This window comes from Heptranchias perlo, chromosome 2 (assembly GCF_035084215.1).
Source record: "Heptranchias perlo isolate sHepPer1 chromosome 2, sHepPer1.hap1, whole genome shotgun sequence".
Taxonomy (NCBI): Eukaryota; Metazoa; Chordata; class Chondrichthyes; order Hexanchiformes; family Hexanchidae; genus Heptranchias; species Heptranchias perlo.
The window spans coordinates 98,673,579-98,689,977 of NC_090326.1; the positions used below are offsets into that span (position 1 = coordinate 98,673,579).

Sequence of the window (16,399 nt, forward strand, 5' to 3'; positions counted from 1 at the left end):
GGTATCAAAAACAAAAAAATTGCACCAAATGACACACAGTTCCTGCAGGGGGAGAAAAACAGATAAAAATAGCCTTAAAAATATTCAGAGTCTTTTTACTAGGCCATTTAAACATAGTCCTGTATACAGCTCAGCACCCAGTAACTCTGGATGCCAACTACATATGGGTGTGATTTCAAAGTGATACGGACCCAATGCAAAACCTGGAAAAAGATGTGGGGGTTGCGAGGATGTCACTCCTATATCATTTGAATAATATAATGAAACTTGCCCCACCTGTTTCAGGTGGGAGCTTAAATGCATGTGCAAAGAGAGTCGTTTTCCGGTCCATTAATCCCCTCAAGTTGGCACACACAGGCTTAATGGATGTAGAAATCAGCCCCAACAGGTCTTGGAAAAACTGGGGTAATGAATCTTACAATGGGACCAAGCTCACTAATCTTGTGTTCACATCAGGCAATTTGGCCACTACCATGTCAGTTCAAAATGGGAAGTGTGCAGCAACTGTAAAATATTCTTCAACTTGTATGAAGTACAGAGTACCATGGATATCTTTTATTGATTCAGGTGTTTTTCAAGTTTCTACAAATGCCTTTTATTGCCTGTGAGCAAGATTCCCAAATTATTGGCATTCTTGTGCTGTATGCCCAAATCTGTCCCAAGCTCTTAGCTTTTGATTGTTATGGACTGACAGAGTAATAATGTTCATATATTTCTATTTTCTATTTGCAGGGCTGGATTTTGTGACTGAATACCATTATAAGGGAAAAACCGAACCATTATATTACTGTGAGCTGTGCAATTGTGAATTGCCACTTCAGTGTATTCTGGCACATATCTTTGGACTTAAACACAAGATGAGTTATGTAGTAAGTATACAAAGTGGTAAATGCACTCAAATTTATTTACTTCACACATTTGTCATTTTTAATGTAGAGCTTGCTTAGAAATATCATTTTAGCATGTATTGAACAAATAAATTGCAAATATCATATTTCCCCTTGAGATGTTGGTGTGCAACATCACTGACACGGACTTCCAGCAAAAGTTGGGGCACTCTGACAGGAATCTGCAAGAATACTTTGGATATGGTTACCATCCTGAAATGGTGCTTGATTGTTGCTTGTTTACTGGCATCATTGATATATTTGACAAGAAATGTGAAAACTTTTCAATAAAATTGAAAAGAATAGAGCACGCTAAGGACACTGAAGCATTCTGTATAATATAATTAAGGATTAATTTCATGGCCTTCAATTTTGCTGAACTGCACAGGTTCCTAGTGAACTTTGCACTTGTTATTTTCAATTTGCAGCTTTTCGGTGTTGCTTTTACAGTACTGAGATTAATTTCCTGACAATAGACATTTTTATTCTGCATCTACTGCCTGAATAATAATTGAGCTTTCCCCTCTGTAAATTTAGCCACAGAAATGAGTGAATGACCATCATCACATTTTCTGATAGAGCAAAGAATAGGATATTAACAGTTATTATTGCACTTAAATGTTTGCAGCACCAAGAGTGGCTTCAAACAAGATAAAGGTGGTGGGTTGGGGGAAGAGAAGCGAATTTCAATGAGCATATGATTTCAGACAGCAAAAGAGGAGCCATGTAATTGGGTGTTACAATGAGGATGCAATGTACTTCTCAAGTTTTGAAGAAAAAAATGCCTATAGGCGTAAGAAATGTTTGTATGTTCATTTGAGCTGTGAAAAGCACCCAGCAAGTACAGATTTTGGGCAGGATAGGGAGTGGGGTGGGGTGGGGAAATCACACTCAGGCCAATATGCTTTAATGTTCAATACACTTAGTTCATTGCCTCAAATTACTCCAATGAACTAAGTCTATTGAACATTAAAGCATATTGGCCTGAGTGTGATATCCCCCACCCCCCACCGACTCCACTCCCCATCCTGCCCAGTGTATTGGTACCTAGTGACGATACTATTGGAGTCACTATTACCAGTTCTAAAGGTGAACAATAAGGAAATACTTCTGAATGAAGAACACTAAATTAGCTCTCCTATAGGCTGTATTTTGCTATTTTTTGGGGGAGGGGCTCAAATTTGAGATGCGACGTATCGGTATGGTATTCTGTAGTCCTACAGCTTAAATTAAGCTCCTAAACAACTTTTCACCCAATATTAGTTTGCTTAAAAAAATCAGCATTTTTCATTTGTTATGTGATTCATCACATTTGTCATTGTCAAACATTTGGTTAAATGTGCACCATGCCCAATTTTTGTGACCATTGTGATTTTTCGTGCATAAAGCATGTTGTGTTTATTTTTCAGAAAAGGAGGCATCCAGAATTGTTAAAATTAAATGCAGGAAAATACAAACTAATCGTCAGGAAAAAAGCAACAGAAATTGAAAAGCTGGATGGAAGAGGAACGGTTAGGGTAAATATACAACATTAAGGGCAATAGAAATTAATGACAAATAGTGGCGAAACCGATTCCATCCCCCTCCTCGGCCACTGTCTGAGGCTGAATCATACTGCTCGCAACCTCGGAATCCTATTTGACCCTATGCTCGCTGACCTACATTGGCTGCCATTCCAGCAACGCCTCGAATTTAAAATTCTCATCCTTGTGTTCAAATTCATCCATGGCCTCGCCCCTCCCTATCTCTAATCTTCTTCAGTCCTACAACCCTCCCAAAACTCTGTGTTCCTTAATTCCAGCCTCCTGTACATCCCCAACTTCCTTCACCCCACCATTGGCGGCCGTGCCTTCAGCTGTCTAGGCCCTAAGCTCTGGAATTTCCTCCCTAAACCTCTTTGCCTCTACCTCTCCTCATTTAAGACCCTCCTTAAAACCTACCTCTTTGACCAAGATTTTGGTCACCTGTCCTAATATCTCCTTATGTGGCTCAGTGTCAAATTATGTTTGATAATGCTCTCGTGAAGCGGCTTGGGACGTTTTACCACATTAAAAACACTATATAAATCCCAGTTGTTGTTGTTGAAATACAATACCATAGTTCTTCACCTGTGTAACTTTCTAATTTGTTTTGCCTGTGCAGTAAACAAAATGCAAGAGTAAAATGAATATGAGCACGCTGTCTTAGCAGCATAAACATTTAAAGTTTTAACTAGCAACTCAAAATGTCCTGTATTTTGTCTTGGCAGGTAAATTATGCTTAAAGGGCGAATGCACTATCAAAGGATGCTAATTAAACTCAGTTTGCCTATTTAATATTTTCGCTCAAGACTCCCAATCCCCTATTACACAGGCAAAGTACTAAAATATTGATATGGTTAAGTTACAGGACAGTCTATTTTGTAATCTACACTAAGTGCTTCTATTAGTGCATTATAATAGGGAAATCAAAATCTTGGAGTAGAACATCAACAACAACAACTGGCATTTATAAAGTGCTTTTAACGGAACAAAGCATCCCATGGTGCTTAATAGAGGCATGATCAGACAAAAATGGTTACTGACCCAAAGGAGTGGATATTAGGAGGAGGTGACCAAAAACATGATCAAAGAATGAGTTTTAAAGTGGGTCCTGAACGAGGAGGGAGAGGTGGAAATTTGGAGAGGTTTAGAGAGGGGATTCCAGAACATAGGGCCTAGATAGCTGAAGGCACGGTCGTCAGTGGTGAAGCGAATGAAGAGGACTCCATAAGAGGCTAGAGTCGGAGGAACGCAGAGTTCTAGGAAGGGTCGGTTGTAGAGCTAGAGGAGATTATAAAGATTGGGATTGGTAAGGCCATGAAGGGATTTAAACACAGGGATGGGAATTTTAAATTGGAGACCTTAGGAGACCAGGAGCTAATGTAGGTCAGCAAGCACAGTGGTGATGATGAATGAGACTTGGTGCAGGAACAATTTGGGCATAAGTGAAGTTGCCATTGATCTTCACTGGTATTGTTCTCTACCTTTGACAAAGTTTACAAATACAGCAATTGCATTTTTTTAACAAGCTAGTCAATAGCAGTTGGCATTTAGCTTCATCAAAATGTTGGTGCCTTTGATGGAAGGATGGTCATTGATGAAGCAAGTGAAAATGGTTGGGTTGAGGATGCTCCTCTGAATCATTCCTGCAACAATATCCTAGGGCTGCAATGATTGGCCTCCAGCAACCACAACCATCTTCATTGTTTCAAATATGACTCCAGCTACTGGAAGGTTTTCCAATTGACTCCTTTTTCACCTGAGTTCTGTAGGGTTTCTTGGTGTCAAACTTGGTTGAATGTTGCTTTGATGTCTGGGGTCATTACTCTTAATTGGCATTCAGTTCACGCGTCCATGTCTGGATCGAGGCTGTGACAAGGTCTGAAACAGGTTGGTTCTGACAGAACCCAAACTGAGCTTTAGTGAGCAGGTTATTGTTGAATAGATGGTATTTGATGGCACGATTAACAAGTCCTTCCATCACTTTGCTGATGAGTGGAAGGAAGCTGGTAATTGGCTTTTTGTGTATTATGAGCAATTTTCCACATTGTTGGGTAGATGCTGCATTGGAATCTCATTGAAATATATAAGATTATGAGGGGGCTTGAGAGGGTTGATGCTGAGAGGTGGTTTCCCACGGCTGGAGAGTCTGGAACTAGGGGGCATAGTTGCAGGATAAGGGGTCGGCCATTTAAGACTGAGATGAGGAGGAACTTCTTCACTCAGAGGGTTGTGAATCTTTGGAATTCTCTACCCCAAAGGGCTGTGGATGCTGAGTCATTGAATATATTCAAGGCTGAGATCGACAGATTTCTGGACTCCAGGGGAATCAAGGGATATGGGGATCGGGCAGGAAAGTGAAGTTGAGGTCGAAGATCAGCCGTGATCTGATTGAATGGTGGAGCAGGCTCGAGGGGCAATGTGGCCTACTCCTGCTCCTATTTCTTATGTTCTTATGAATAGCTTGGGTAGTGGAGTGGGGGCAGCTAGTTCTGGTGTGCAGGTTTTCAGCACTACAGCCGGGATGTTGTCACGGCCCATAGACTTTGCTGTGCCTGGTGCTCTCATCTGCTTCTTTTTGTTACATAATAGTGAACCGAATTGTCTGCTGATTGGGGACCTCAGGAGGAGGCCAGGTCCACGTGGCACTTTTGGCTGAAGACATTTGCAAACACTTGAGCACTTTCTTGATGTTCATTCATGCATCAACTGAGATATACTCACCCCAAGGTTGCTTGGGATTGCGCTGTATACAGATGTTCATTTAAAAAGGCCAGTAAGAAGATTCAGTGAACAATTTCCAGGCCATCTCTGCACTATTTTTCTTGTTTTTTCCCTTTATTGTCACTTAGATTTTCAGGAACCTTTTGTGACAATTATTGTGACGCTGCCTTCTTTGCCCTAAAAGCTGCAGTGGTGATAGAGTTGGTTTCCTCTATTAAACTGTGCCATTTAATGGAAAAAGATAAGGACCAATGGAGGTATAGCAGGCAGGTTAGGCTGCATAAGAGGCACCTGCTGTTACCTCTACACCAAAATTTATACACACACATGTACATACTTACACTTGTCAGAGGTACAGTGACTGTGATTTACAATGGACAGTGTTGTGTCACATGCTCCAAATAGATATGCAGCAAACTCATTCACAGGTACAGTATTAAAGGTACTTAACTTTTATATCTCGATCATTGCAGGTTGCCATTGGGGGCATGAGCAACATAAGTCAGTCAGCTGTCCATAGCCATGTAAAGCAAGTGACCATGCTTTGTTTGCTTCAGCAAGTATTTTTGCCTCCTTTCCCACCAGCATGAGAGAAATTTGAAATTTTATAGATTGCCAGGATTCCCGAAGTTCCGGGGTTATAGATTGTACACCTTATGACACTATGTGCTCTCTTGCGCAATGCTACTACTTACATAAACAGGAGGTGGTTCCACTCTTTGTATTCAGTTTGCTTATCATCTAATTTGCAAGTCAGTGCTCATTTCCCAACTGTCTAGATGACTTCATTTTGAAGCAGTCCACTGTCCTACCGCTATTTGATCCACAAAGGCGAGCCTTGGGGTAGCTCCCGGCTATCCTCTGGAGCTATGGCTGATAACAGCTGTGTGGTATCCCAGGATGCCAGTCAAGAATAGTTATAATGATGTGCTGGCATCTGCCAGAGTCGTCATTGCGTATACCATTGGCACGTTGAAGCAGTGCTTTAGGTGCCTGAATGGATCTGGCGCATCCTGAAATATAGCCTCACCAAGGTTTCAAGGATTGTTGTGTGCTGCATACAAGGAGGCATTATTATGGAAGCCTTGCAGGAGGAAAGCCTCCAGGCACATCAAGGGGGCCACCAGCAAGATGGAACCAAGAAGAGCATTTGCGGGGGTCTGAAGAGGTTGCAGAACAGAACTCAATGCTGGCTGTAAGAGCCATTTAGAAAGCTCTTGTACAGAGCACCTTCTCTTAGCTTGTAAATGTGGTTATTGATCAACAGCCTTGTCTACATTTTCTCCACGTCCTCTGCAACCATGCCATCTGCTGCAATACCTTTACATTTTCCACGCAATTCAAATCTCCCATACATAACACTTGGTGAAACATTTTGACAACCTTTGGTAAAGACATTCTCTGCACGCTAACTTCAGTGCAAACAGACTTCTAATGAATAAACATGTATGTGAATCCCTAGTGTTTGTTCCCCTTGGTTATGAGACGTATGTGCTCTTGTCTAGTCTGGTGCTTCATCTAGGTGCCATCTCACTGGGGTGAGTGCCGCCTCCTGAGCTGAAATTTCCGTGATTCTGACCAGGTGATCCTTAGGATATACCTTCAGTTTCTGTTGAAAGTTGTTTCACTTAGGCTGATGAATTATTTTCCCTTTATTTTATCTGCTGCTACACCAGTCTGAAGTGAAGTGTCACTTCACTATGTGGAGCCTTGTGTTCTTCTCAGCTACCATGTCTTTCTGTAAAACCATCTTCTGATCTCCCAGCAGTTGTTTGCTTCCTATGGCTCAAAATTTCAAGCAAAAATAGTGATCAAGCAACATGTAGCTAAATGAATGGTGGGATGCATCTTGCAATACCACCATGTTAAGGAAAGAAGTTCATGGGCCAGCTTAAAAGTTCTGGAACTGCTTCCTTAATATGTCTTAATCAAGTTATAATTCATAATATTTACAAACCTGCCATGTGAAGTAATCCTAGTGTTTACCAAGCATCGCTGTCCAGATTTGGCTGTTACACACAATAATATCTTTAGCAGACATTTTGGCTCCTGTGGTACATTGATGATGCTGAATGAAAAAGACAGATAACCCACCTTGTAGAGTCTGTTATGTTTTTTGAGCTGCACCAGATATATTTCTCCTGCTCGGGGCCAAAGACCATTCCTGTAAGCGATTCTTTGCTCCTTATGAACTGAAGTGTGACTTTCCATGCACAATACCCACCAATGTAGTATTGCCCAGGGTTGAACGAACATCCTTGTTACTGTAATTTGAAAATAACACAAGCCCTCTTGTTTCCCAGTCTTCAAATAATGGAAGAATAATCATTGTGTGGTTTTTGGCTATAAGCTATGAATCAGGTATATTACAATTAAACAGTAGAAAAAACCAACACATCAGATTCCACTAGATTACAGCATTTAACTTGCCCTTTGTTGGTTTACGGAAAAAAAAGACATGACTAACCCCTCCCAATTACCTTGAACCAGCATCTGTAATGCAAACATATTCTTGAGGTTGAGACTATCTCCAGGATCCTTCATGTCACTTTTACCTTGATGAAACCAAGAACTACTAATGAGCAGAGATTCCTTTTGTGGTTATAATTCTTGCTAACTTCTGGATCTCAGAGGATCAAAGGATGATTGATGGATAGGTATTATAGACATTAGATCAAAGCTATCAAAAATAAGGTTTTCAAAGGCACCTACGTCCCCATTCTTAAGCACAGAGTGTGTCGAAGGTTCCTTAATATTAAAATTGAGATGAATTGTGATTATGATCTTCGTTTTAGGCTGTATAAAATCTGGCACAACCTGAGAATCATAACACTTGGGTGGCATAGGTACCCAAATGAACTGCCTGTTTTTGCAAAGGTTTATGACTTGTCTCACAGGATTAAAAAAATAACAACACATTTTTCGATTAGCTATGAAGCAGGGTTGGTGCAGTCTGGGTCACAGTAGCATAAATGTGTGTGTATGTGTCTACATTGGAGATATGCATCTACATTAGCTGCTTCAGTAACCAATTTAAAGCAACGAAAATCCCATAAATAACCATATTAAAAATAGTTATTTTAGTATTTGAAACATGACAGAGCCCCTTCTCCATCATGGAATTGTTTTCATCCTTCAAATGATATGCATCCTCCACATTACAGTTCAACCCCACTGTTCCCTCAGGTCTTCACAGTAATGGCTTACAGATTTTGGCACTTGGTTTCAATTTAGTTTTGCTTGAAAACAAACTAGTGCAATGGCGCAGGTCCTGGTACTTTACTGATGTGTGGCACTGCCAATCCAAAAGGTCATGATGTTTTATCTATGGGCTGAACATATGGGTCCCCAGAACCAGACAAACAAAGCTGAACTCCTATGGTGAAGGATGTGAAGATAATTTGTGCTTTAATTCTTGAAGGTATATTGAATTAGAGAACATCTCATTGACAGGATTTTTCTGTACATTGAATTATTGTTAGAAATACTGTTCTCTACAGAAATACTAAACTTTACAGAAAGACAGAAGAAAAACTATTTGAATATCATTCTTTAAATACAAAAAAAATTGATATTTTAATAGAACAGACTTGGCTAACATTGTTTTCTCTTCAAAGTGAAATTTGTTTAAATTCCAGGTAGTCCGAGATTTTGATGGACCTGCACTTAGTGAGAGGATAGCTGCTACGAGAAAATCTGAAGATGGTAAATCACCAACATTCACTACTTTTAGTTTAGACAGTAAGAAGCTTACGAAACAATTTGAAGGTGTCTGTATGTTCTGTTATCATAAAGTTATTTTAATTCTCATGACTCATCTCAGTGGTATATGTACCAAATGATTTAACACTTGCTACATATTATGAACTTAAGTGGAATAACTGAGCTTGATGCAAGTTCCAATGCCTGAATGAATGCTTTACCTTCTGAGTGCATAGTGGCTAATCATCTGGGAGGGGAAAATGGCGGCAGTACAGACAGTATAATAGCTGTCTGATTTGAACATTAATTATTTTTACATCTGCACTGTGGTATTAGCCAGCCCTTATTCCATTGGTGTGTGTAGAAGCCATGGGAGCTACCCAGTACAAGATGCTCTTTGCTGTTCAAATACACATAAGGCTGTATTATTGTGTCTGCATGAGAGCTGAGTTTAATCAATAACAAATTGATCTCCCCTCAGGAAAGACCATGTGCAACACATTCTTCATGCTTTCACAAAGAACTAGTCTTTGAATGAAGGCAGTATTGCCAATGCCAGATTATTAACAACGATGATAAAAATTATATATTAAGTGATGAAATGGATTCACTGGAAATCAGAGACTGTTAATGTGGCCCATGTGCAATGGCAAGGGACCAGTGCTTCTCGAGTGCTGTGTAGGCTTGTGCCCAAATGAACTCACCTCACACTATAATGTTGCAGAGTTGGGATTTCCCACCAGTAGCATTTAAAGGGCTGCTGGTGGATTGAATGCAGCTGAAAGTTTTTGGCGGAGGAGGGTGGTGCCAGAGCAGCACCGACATTTTGAGCCCAAACTGTGCAGCGACAGATAAGCTTGTGATCCTATTGGGAAATCAAAACCACCCAGGAAGTTTAAAAAAAAATCATCTTGCAGCCCTCTATGCAACAACGGACATCTATAGAAGTGGAGCACTACTCAGGCACTCTAGCTGCATTATGGGGAAGACCTGCAATTTACATGTTGTGCAGACTCCTAGCAATGTAGGCGTTCATTACAGCGCTCTCAGCGTATTGGGCACGATAAAGCCCCCAAGCTTCTACACCAAATAAAACGGCTCTGGTGCTGCAGACTGCATTATCAGCCCCAGTGGTTATATCTTAGACACAGCTGCACACTTGTAACTTGACTGGACCATTTTAGTTTATTACTTAGATAGATCTCTAACCCTTCCGATGGCTTCTATATAAAGAAGATCTGTATAGTTGAGTGGTGGAAGTGGAAGTCACCGGGTTTGCTGGGTGTTCTTGTGGTCTACATTCCTGGGTAAATCCTTTATTGATCTAGGGATTGCGATAATGAGAGAGATTAAATGTATTAACAATTTAAAATTACCATAATCACTTAAAATGTTTTTGTGAATGGCATTTCTCAAGAATTTCACTGAGAAATGCAGATCAGTTTTTAAAATCTATCTTGGGAACTTAGCCCAAACCATCAATGCTTTCAAGAAACATTAAAATTAGTAAGCTTTTTGTATTATTGTATGGGAGAGCTCGTCAGCAAGCAGTTTAAGATGTGCTGCTAAACTGGTATGATTCTCAAGTCAAAGTCTCCCATTCACAAATATATTGGAGAATTTAGCAGACCAGAGCTGTCCTCATTTGGTCTCCTAAATGATGCTATTTGGAGCTGTCAGATTTTATTTGGTATATATTTTTGTTTTGACACACTGGCTCCGATAATTTATGGGGAAACCCGGCAAGGCTGGGGATACGGAGGTCCTGCCGGATTTAACAGCAGAACCTCGTTACAGTTTTTTTCTTCCATCTGTTGTCTGGCAGCTGGCCAAGTTGACAGGCTGGCTGGCTGCCGGGCGGGACAACCAGTAACAGGAGGCCACAGCTTTGGGGATTGTCCTGGACGATCGCGGGACAGGATTCAGAGCGGGCGATGTGTGGGGGGCTGTCGCCAATCGTGACAGGTTCGAGAGAGAGAGAGAGGCTGTGATCGGCAGAAGGGAGGCCAAAGGCTTTGTTCAGGGGCCTGGGGGGAAGCACTCGTGCTGCTCTTGGCCCACAAGAAGTAAGCACTTGCCTTCTGGAGCCGGCAGCTCCCTCCTCCATTTCGCTGCCGGGTTTCCCGAGCCTTGGGAAACCTGGCTAGCAACAGTTAAATTTAAATCAGGCTCCCATTTGCACTGTGCAATCCTGATTTAAATATGATAATGAAGTGTCCCGCCTCTCCAAGACTGGACACGCGCGCCTCGAAACCCACCACCGTAAAAATGGCAACTGGCGCATATGTGGCGGGTTGTGAATGCGTTCCCCGTTTTTTAGGGTTTAACCCCCGACCACCTCTCGCCCATCATGGGGGAGGGTTAATATCGAGGCCATTAGGTTTTAATTGTTTAAAAAATGTGCTCTTTGTTAATTTTAGGAAGTCAGCTGCCAGATATGGAATACAGCAGTGTTGACCAAGATCAGAGCACTAACATGGAAACCTCTCGCTCTCCAGATACTAGAACAAAAAGGACTTGTGCTAGCACAAGCTCCAAACCTTCTAGCAGAGCAAGTGCCTCGAGAGGTATGTTTGTCTACAGCATTTTAATATTCCCCCTCTCAAAATCAAAATTCAATTCACTGCTACAGAGGGGAGTTTGCTTCTGCAGTTTATAGTGCAGTGAGTTCCCTATCTTAGCTGGAGCGGTGGAAATCTGAGGAGTCCACCTAAGTGTGTTTTCACATTTGTTAGAAACTGCTGCAAACCAATACAGGCTGAGGCTTGTCTGCTTGCCCTAATGGCTGGACAGGGATAAATATACTTATATAATTATGAATGTTAAATGTTTTGATTTATACTCCACTCGTGTGGCATAATCTTGTGTTTGACCACATACAGCTATGCACATGGAATAAAAAGCATATGAAATGCTTAACAACGTGCATTATTTTGAACTGAATGTTTCCTTACAGGAGGTAGTAACTCCAAAGATAAGCAACGATGGTAACTACCTTTTCTTTGGGGACTTATGCGTTTAAAAAAGTTTTTTTAAAAAACAGCTATCCAGATCTACATAGGAGTAACCTGAGGTCAGGGAGCACCACCACAATGAAATAGGGCTACTTTCTGCTGCATCAGGGCAACCTATTGCTCTGCATTTCATTAATCTGTGCATTTTGAGCCTGCTTCTTATATTAACAAAAAATATCTGCTTAAAAAAGAGGCATGGAATCTTCAAGGGAGAGAGAAAATTAAAGGAGAGAGACAAGTAGCAGAACTTTCCTGTGGGCAACTTTGATTACAGAAGAGAGACTTGCCCAATTTAATGCCGTTAGCAGGAAGCCTCGGACCATCTGGCAGGATGCCGTACTCAACAGTCATTCTCCACCTCTACTTTGCCTACTGCATCCCAATCTAACTTTAATATTGCTGAAACTTTCATCCATGTTTATGCCACCTCGAGTCTTGGTTTCTTCAGTCGACAGCCTCTCTAGTTGCACATTACACAAAGCCCGTAGAATTATCTGGCTGTATTAGATCCTGCACAAAGTTTGCACAGTCATCACTTATGCCTTCACAAACCTGCGCTGGTTTCTGTCCCCCAATATAACAATATTGAAATAGTTGACTTTGCTTTCACATCCTCCTTGCCCTCTCTCCAACTTAACTTAGTAATCTTCTTCAGCTCTACATCACATCATAAACGCTCTGGGCTCCCTCTACTCCACCATTAGCAGCAGAACCTTCAGCCATCATGTCCTGCATGCTGGAATTCTCTTCTTAAACTTCTTTGCCTTGGGATGTTGCTGAGGAATTGTTTTGCAAAGTGGGCAGGTATAGATCGTGAAGTTTGGTATACCACTGCCAAAGCATTTCAGCTGATGGCTTCTTGCTGGAGATTGATATTCCTCTGAATGTTCCCATGTCTAGCATCCCATCTTTATATCCCCTATCTGCCATATCAATCACAACACTCTGCATTTATATAGTGTCTTTAAAGTGGAATACTCTTTGAGGCACTTAAGAGGCATATAGGAAAACCAAGCCAAATAAAGAAGGATGACAAAAAGCAATTTGTTAGAGGTAGTTTTTAGGAGGGTTTTAAAGGACGGGAGGGAGCTGGAGAGGTAAAGCGGTGAGGTCATTGAGGGCTTAAAAATAAGGATGAGAATTTAAATTTGAGGCCTTGAAGGACTCTGAGCCAATATAGGTTAGGGAATTCATGGATAATGTGTGAGTAGTATTTGATGTGGGATAGGAAATGAGCAGCAGAGTTTAGGTTGACCTGAAACTTATGGCGGGTAGAAGATGGGTTTGTGATGGGGGGCCAAAGATGATGACTTTGTTCTTCCCAGTGTTTTAACCGGAGGAAATGATCCCTCACCCAAGACTGGATGTATTACCAGTAAGTGCAATCTACTTATTTCTAATATTTTAATATACAAGATGCTAAGAACTTTTTGCAACAATGAATTCTATTTCAGCTGGTTCTCGGTCAGATCCCAAATATCCTCGACACGAGTCCTCAACAAGTAAACGTGACCAGACTAGGAAAAGAGAAAGCTCTAAAGGTAGAACTCATTTTTTAAGTGTTCTAACTATTGTTATTACCAAATAGATTCCTTTAAAAGTCTGTATAGTTATCTTGTCTAGGATTTAATCAAAATCCAATTAAAAATAAAGCTGGCCTGGTGGTGTACATGTATGGTGTTCTAGCACACAGACCATGGAGTGGTGGCACACAGCTTTGTACAACCATGATTTACCACATGGAGATAAAACCAGAGGGGGAGCTGTTTTTCCTAGCAGTTAATTGGAGAATTACATTTTTGTTTTATCAGTCTTAATATTTGCTATGTATCATCTAGATTTCGCACTAATTCCAATAGAACTGAGAAAGCTATAGATAGTTTTTCAACAATAAAATTGATACTACAAGTGTTCTATCTGTATAAGGTAATTTACTTTGTCATATGTGTTACTTGAGCTGGATGTTCACTTTTTAAAAAAATGTCTTTGAAGACATTAGACATTCTGGAGAAGACTGGCGAGATGAATGGGAACGATCCATTAAGCGGGCAAAATCTATTAAGCAAGATAAAAGAGAAAAAGAAAGAGACAAAGAAAGAAGTAGACATTCTGACCGAGATAAAGACCGGAGACGGGAAAGCAAACGAGACTCTAAAGATGACTACAAGAAAAGGGATAAGTCTAGGTAATGCATTGTGGTGTGCAAAACACGTTTCCTTTTTTGTCTGTAGTGATGTTAAAGCACTATCACTTGTGAAGGATATTTTGATAGCCTCCTCTTAATAACGTTCTCTAAACTCATTGAGAAAACAAGAGAAAGTGGTAGCAGTATTCAGGCATAGTTTGGGTCAGGGGAGAAAGGATGAGCAGTAGACTTGTCAATTAGCTATGGTTTTTAGTGCTCTACAGTTAGCCCAATTATGGCTCCTTCGTTTCTTTTGGTGGAGCCTGAAATTTAGTTCCTAGGATAAAGTTAACATATATGTACAGCAAGCAATTAGGAAGGCAAATGGCATGTTGGCCTTTATTGCAAGGGGGTTGGAGTACAAGTAAGGAAGTCTTGCTACAGTTGTACAGGGCTTTAGTGAGACCACCCCTGGAGTACTGTGTACGGTTTTGGTCTCCTTACCTAAAGAAGGATGTACTTGCGTTAAAGGCAGTGCAACGAAGGTTTACTAGATTGATTCCTGGGATGAGATGATTGTCCTATGAGGAGAGGTTGAGTAAATGGGCCTATATTCTCTGGAGTTTAGAAGAATGAGAGGTGATCTCATTGAAAAGTATAACATTCTTAGAGGGCTTGACAGGGTAGATGCTGAGTGGCTGTTTCCCCTGGCTGGAGAGTCTAGAACTAGGGGGTATAGTCTCAGGATAAGGGGTTAGCCATTTAGGACTGAGATGAGGAGGAATTTCTTCACTGAGGATTGTGGATCTTTGGAATTATCTACCCCAGAGGGCTGTCGATGATGAGTCGTTGAGTATATTCAAGGCTGAGAGCGATAGATTTTTTGACTCCAAGGGAATTGAGGGATATGGGGATTGGGCGGGAAAGTGGAGTTGAGGTTGAAGATCAGCCATGATCTTATTGAATGGCGGAGCAGGCTCGAGGGGTCGAATGGCCTACTCATGCTCCTATTTCTTATGTTCTTATGTAAAATTCATATGACTAGTATCTAGCCAAAACCAGATCAGATTCAGGATGGCACCTCAGCAAGGGGTGAAGAAGTTAATAGGGAATCTAAAGAACTGGATGGTATCTGGTGCACAATGTGCCTTGAAAAGATGCTCCATGCCCATCTTGGGTACCAATTGTAAAATATTGCAGGGGTCTTACAAGGATATTGCTGTGACAAATATCCAAAGCCGTGGACACTCTGGGAAGAGATTTCTTGACAACAAGAGTAAGGTAAACTCTTGATTTCAAGTAGTACACCATGAAGGCCATTTCAGGATTAAAATTCAAAGCAAGAAGCCATAAGAATCAGTGTTGCAAGAGTTTTAAGCTTGAACATGGTTCCTTCACAGTCGTTTGTATGACCATGCAACAGTTGAAATGCTCAATTGCCTTCAAGGTCTAAGCTGGCAGCACTGCCCCTTCCCCATTTCTTCCACCGGTATCATATTCCTGCCAGGTGTTTACCTAAGCCAAACCCAGTAGGGGGGGAGGCTTGTAAACTTTATTGACCAGTGGGAATGCATTGTCAAAGATACTTTGGGGGGGGGGGGTGGATAGAGTAAATTTAATGAATTTTAAAGGTTCGGGTACATTGTGTCAGTGATCATGATGTGAGGCTTATCACAGGAGAATGTTACTGAAAAGGACTGTCCATTTATTCCACCACCAGGGCAACAGAAAAAGTGCTGAGAAGCCTGAAAAGGAGTGAATTTTATTCCTTTTACTTCCATCAAAAAGCTAGTGGTTGCCCGTGCAGAATGCAACATAGTGGGGTTGATTTTAGCACCCGCGATCAGGTGCGTTTCTGGCGGGGGGGCTCCGAAAATCGGGGATTCCCGAGGTGGGTCGGGAGCCCGGCTCCAACCCGCCCACTTCCAGGTTTCCCACAGACGCACTGACATGCGTGTGCAACCCCTGCATGTGGGATTCCCGCCAGCAATTAAAGCCGGCAGGGTGCCACTTAAGCTATTTATTTAGGTATTTATTTCAGGTTGTTTACAGACCTGATTAAGGAGATATTTCAGGAGGGTTTGGATTTTTACAAACAACTGGGACTGTTTCCCGTACTGGGGGAAACACTCCCAGTTCAAATGGACGTGTGGCAGCTGCAAAGGTCCATTTGACAGGTGGGGGGGGGGGGGGGGAGACCCTCACTCATTGCAGGAGGCCACTCTGTCACTTTGGACAAAGTTTGGCCTCCACTACCCTCCTCCTAACACTAAAATTCACCAACTTGCACACTTACCCCGGTGTCCAGACACATGTACCTACCTTCCGGATCCCCTCAGATGTACATCTTCCGGATGGGGGCCGCCGTAGCTGCAGTCATGACCTCCTCGTTGGGTAAACAGCCACGCCGTCCACCTCTGACATGTG

The 16,399-nt window shown here is 41.6% G+C and overlaps 1 protein-coding gene across 2 annotated transcripts in view; it reads left to right on the forward strand.

The window, feature by feature from the left end:
- LOC137341572 (uncharacterized) overlaps nucleotides 1-16,399 on the forward strand; it is an 84,882-nt gene that overhangs the window by 46,540 nt on the left and 21,943 nt on the right. The window contains exons 13-18 of one of the 2 annotated variants that reach the window (XM_068004786.1): nucleotides 733-869; nucleotides 2,297-2,404; nucleotides 8,770-8,836; nucleotides 11,254-11,400; nucleotides 13,302-13,388; nucleotides 13,840-14,032. In XM_068004786.1, coding sequence (XP_067860887.1) covers nucleotides 733-869; nucleotides 2,297-2,404; nucleotides 8,770-8,836; nucleotides 11,254-11,400; nucleotides 13,302-13,388; nucleotides 13,840-14,032 — 739 coding nt within the window. The remainder of the gene's footprint in view (nucleotides 1-732; nucleotides 870-2,296; nucleotides 2,405-8,769; nucleotides 8,837-11,253; nucleotides 11,401-13,301; nucleotides 13,389-13,839; nucleotides 14,033-16,399) is intronic. The other variant, XM_068004795.1, reaches the window with a different exon arrangement.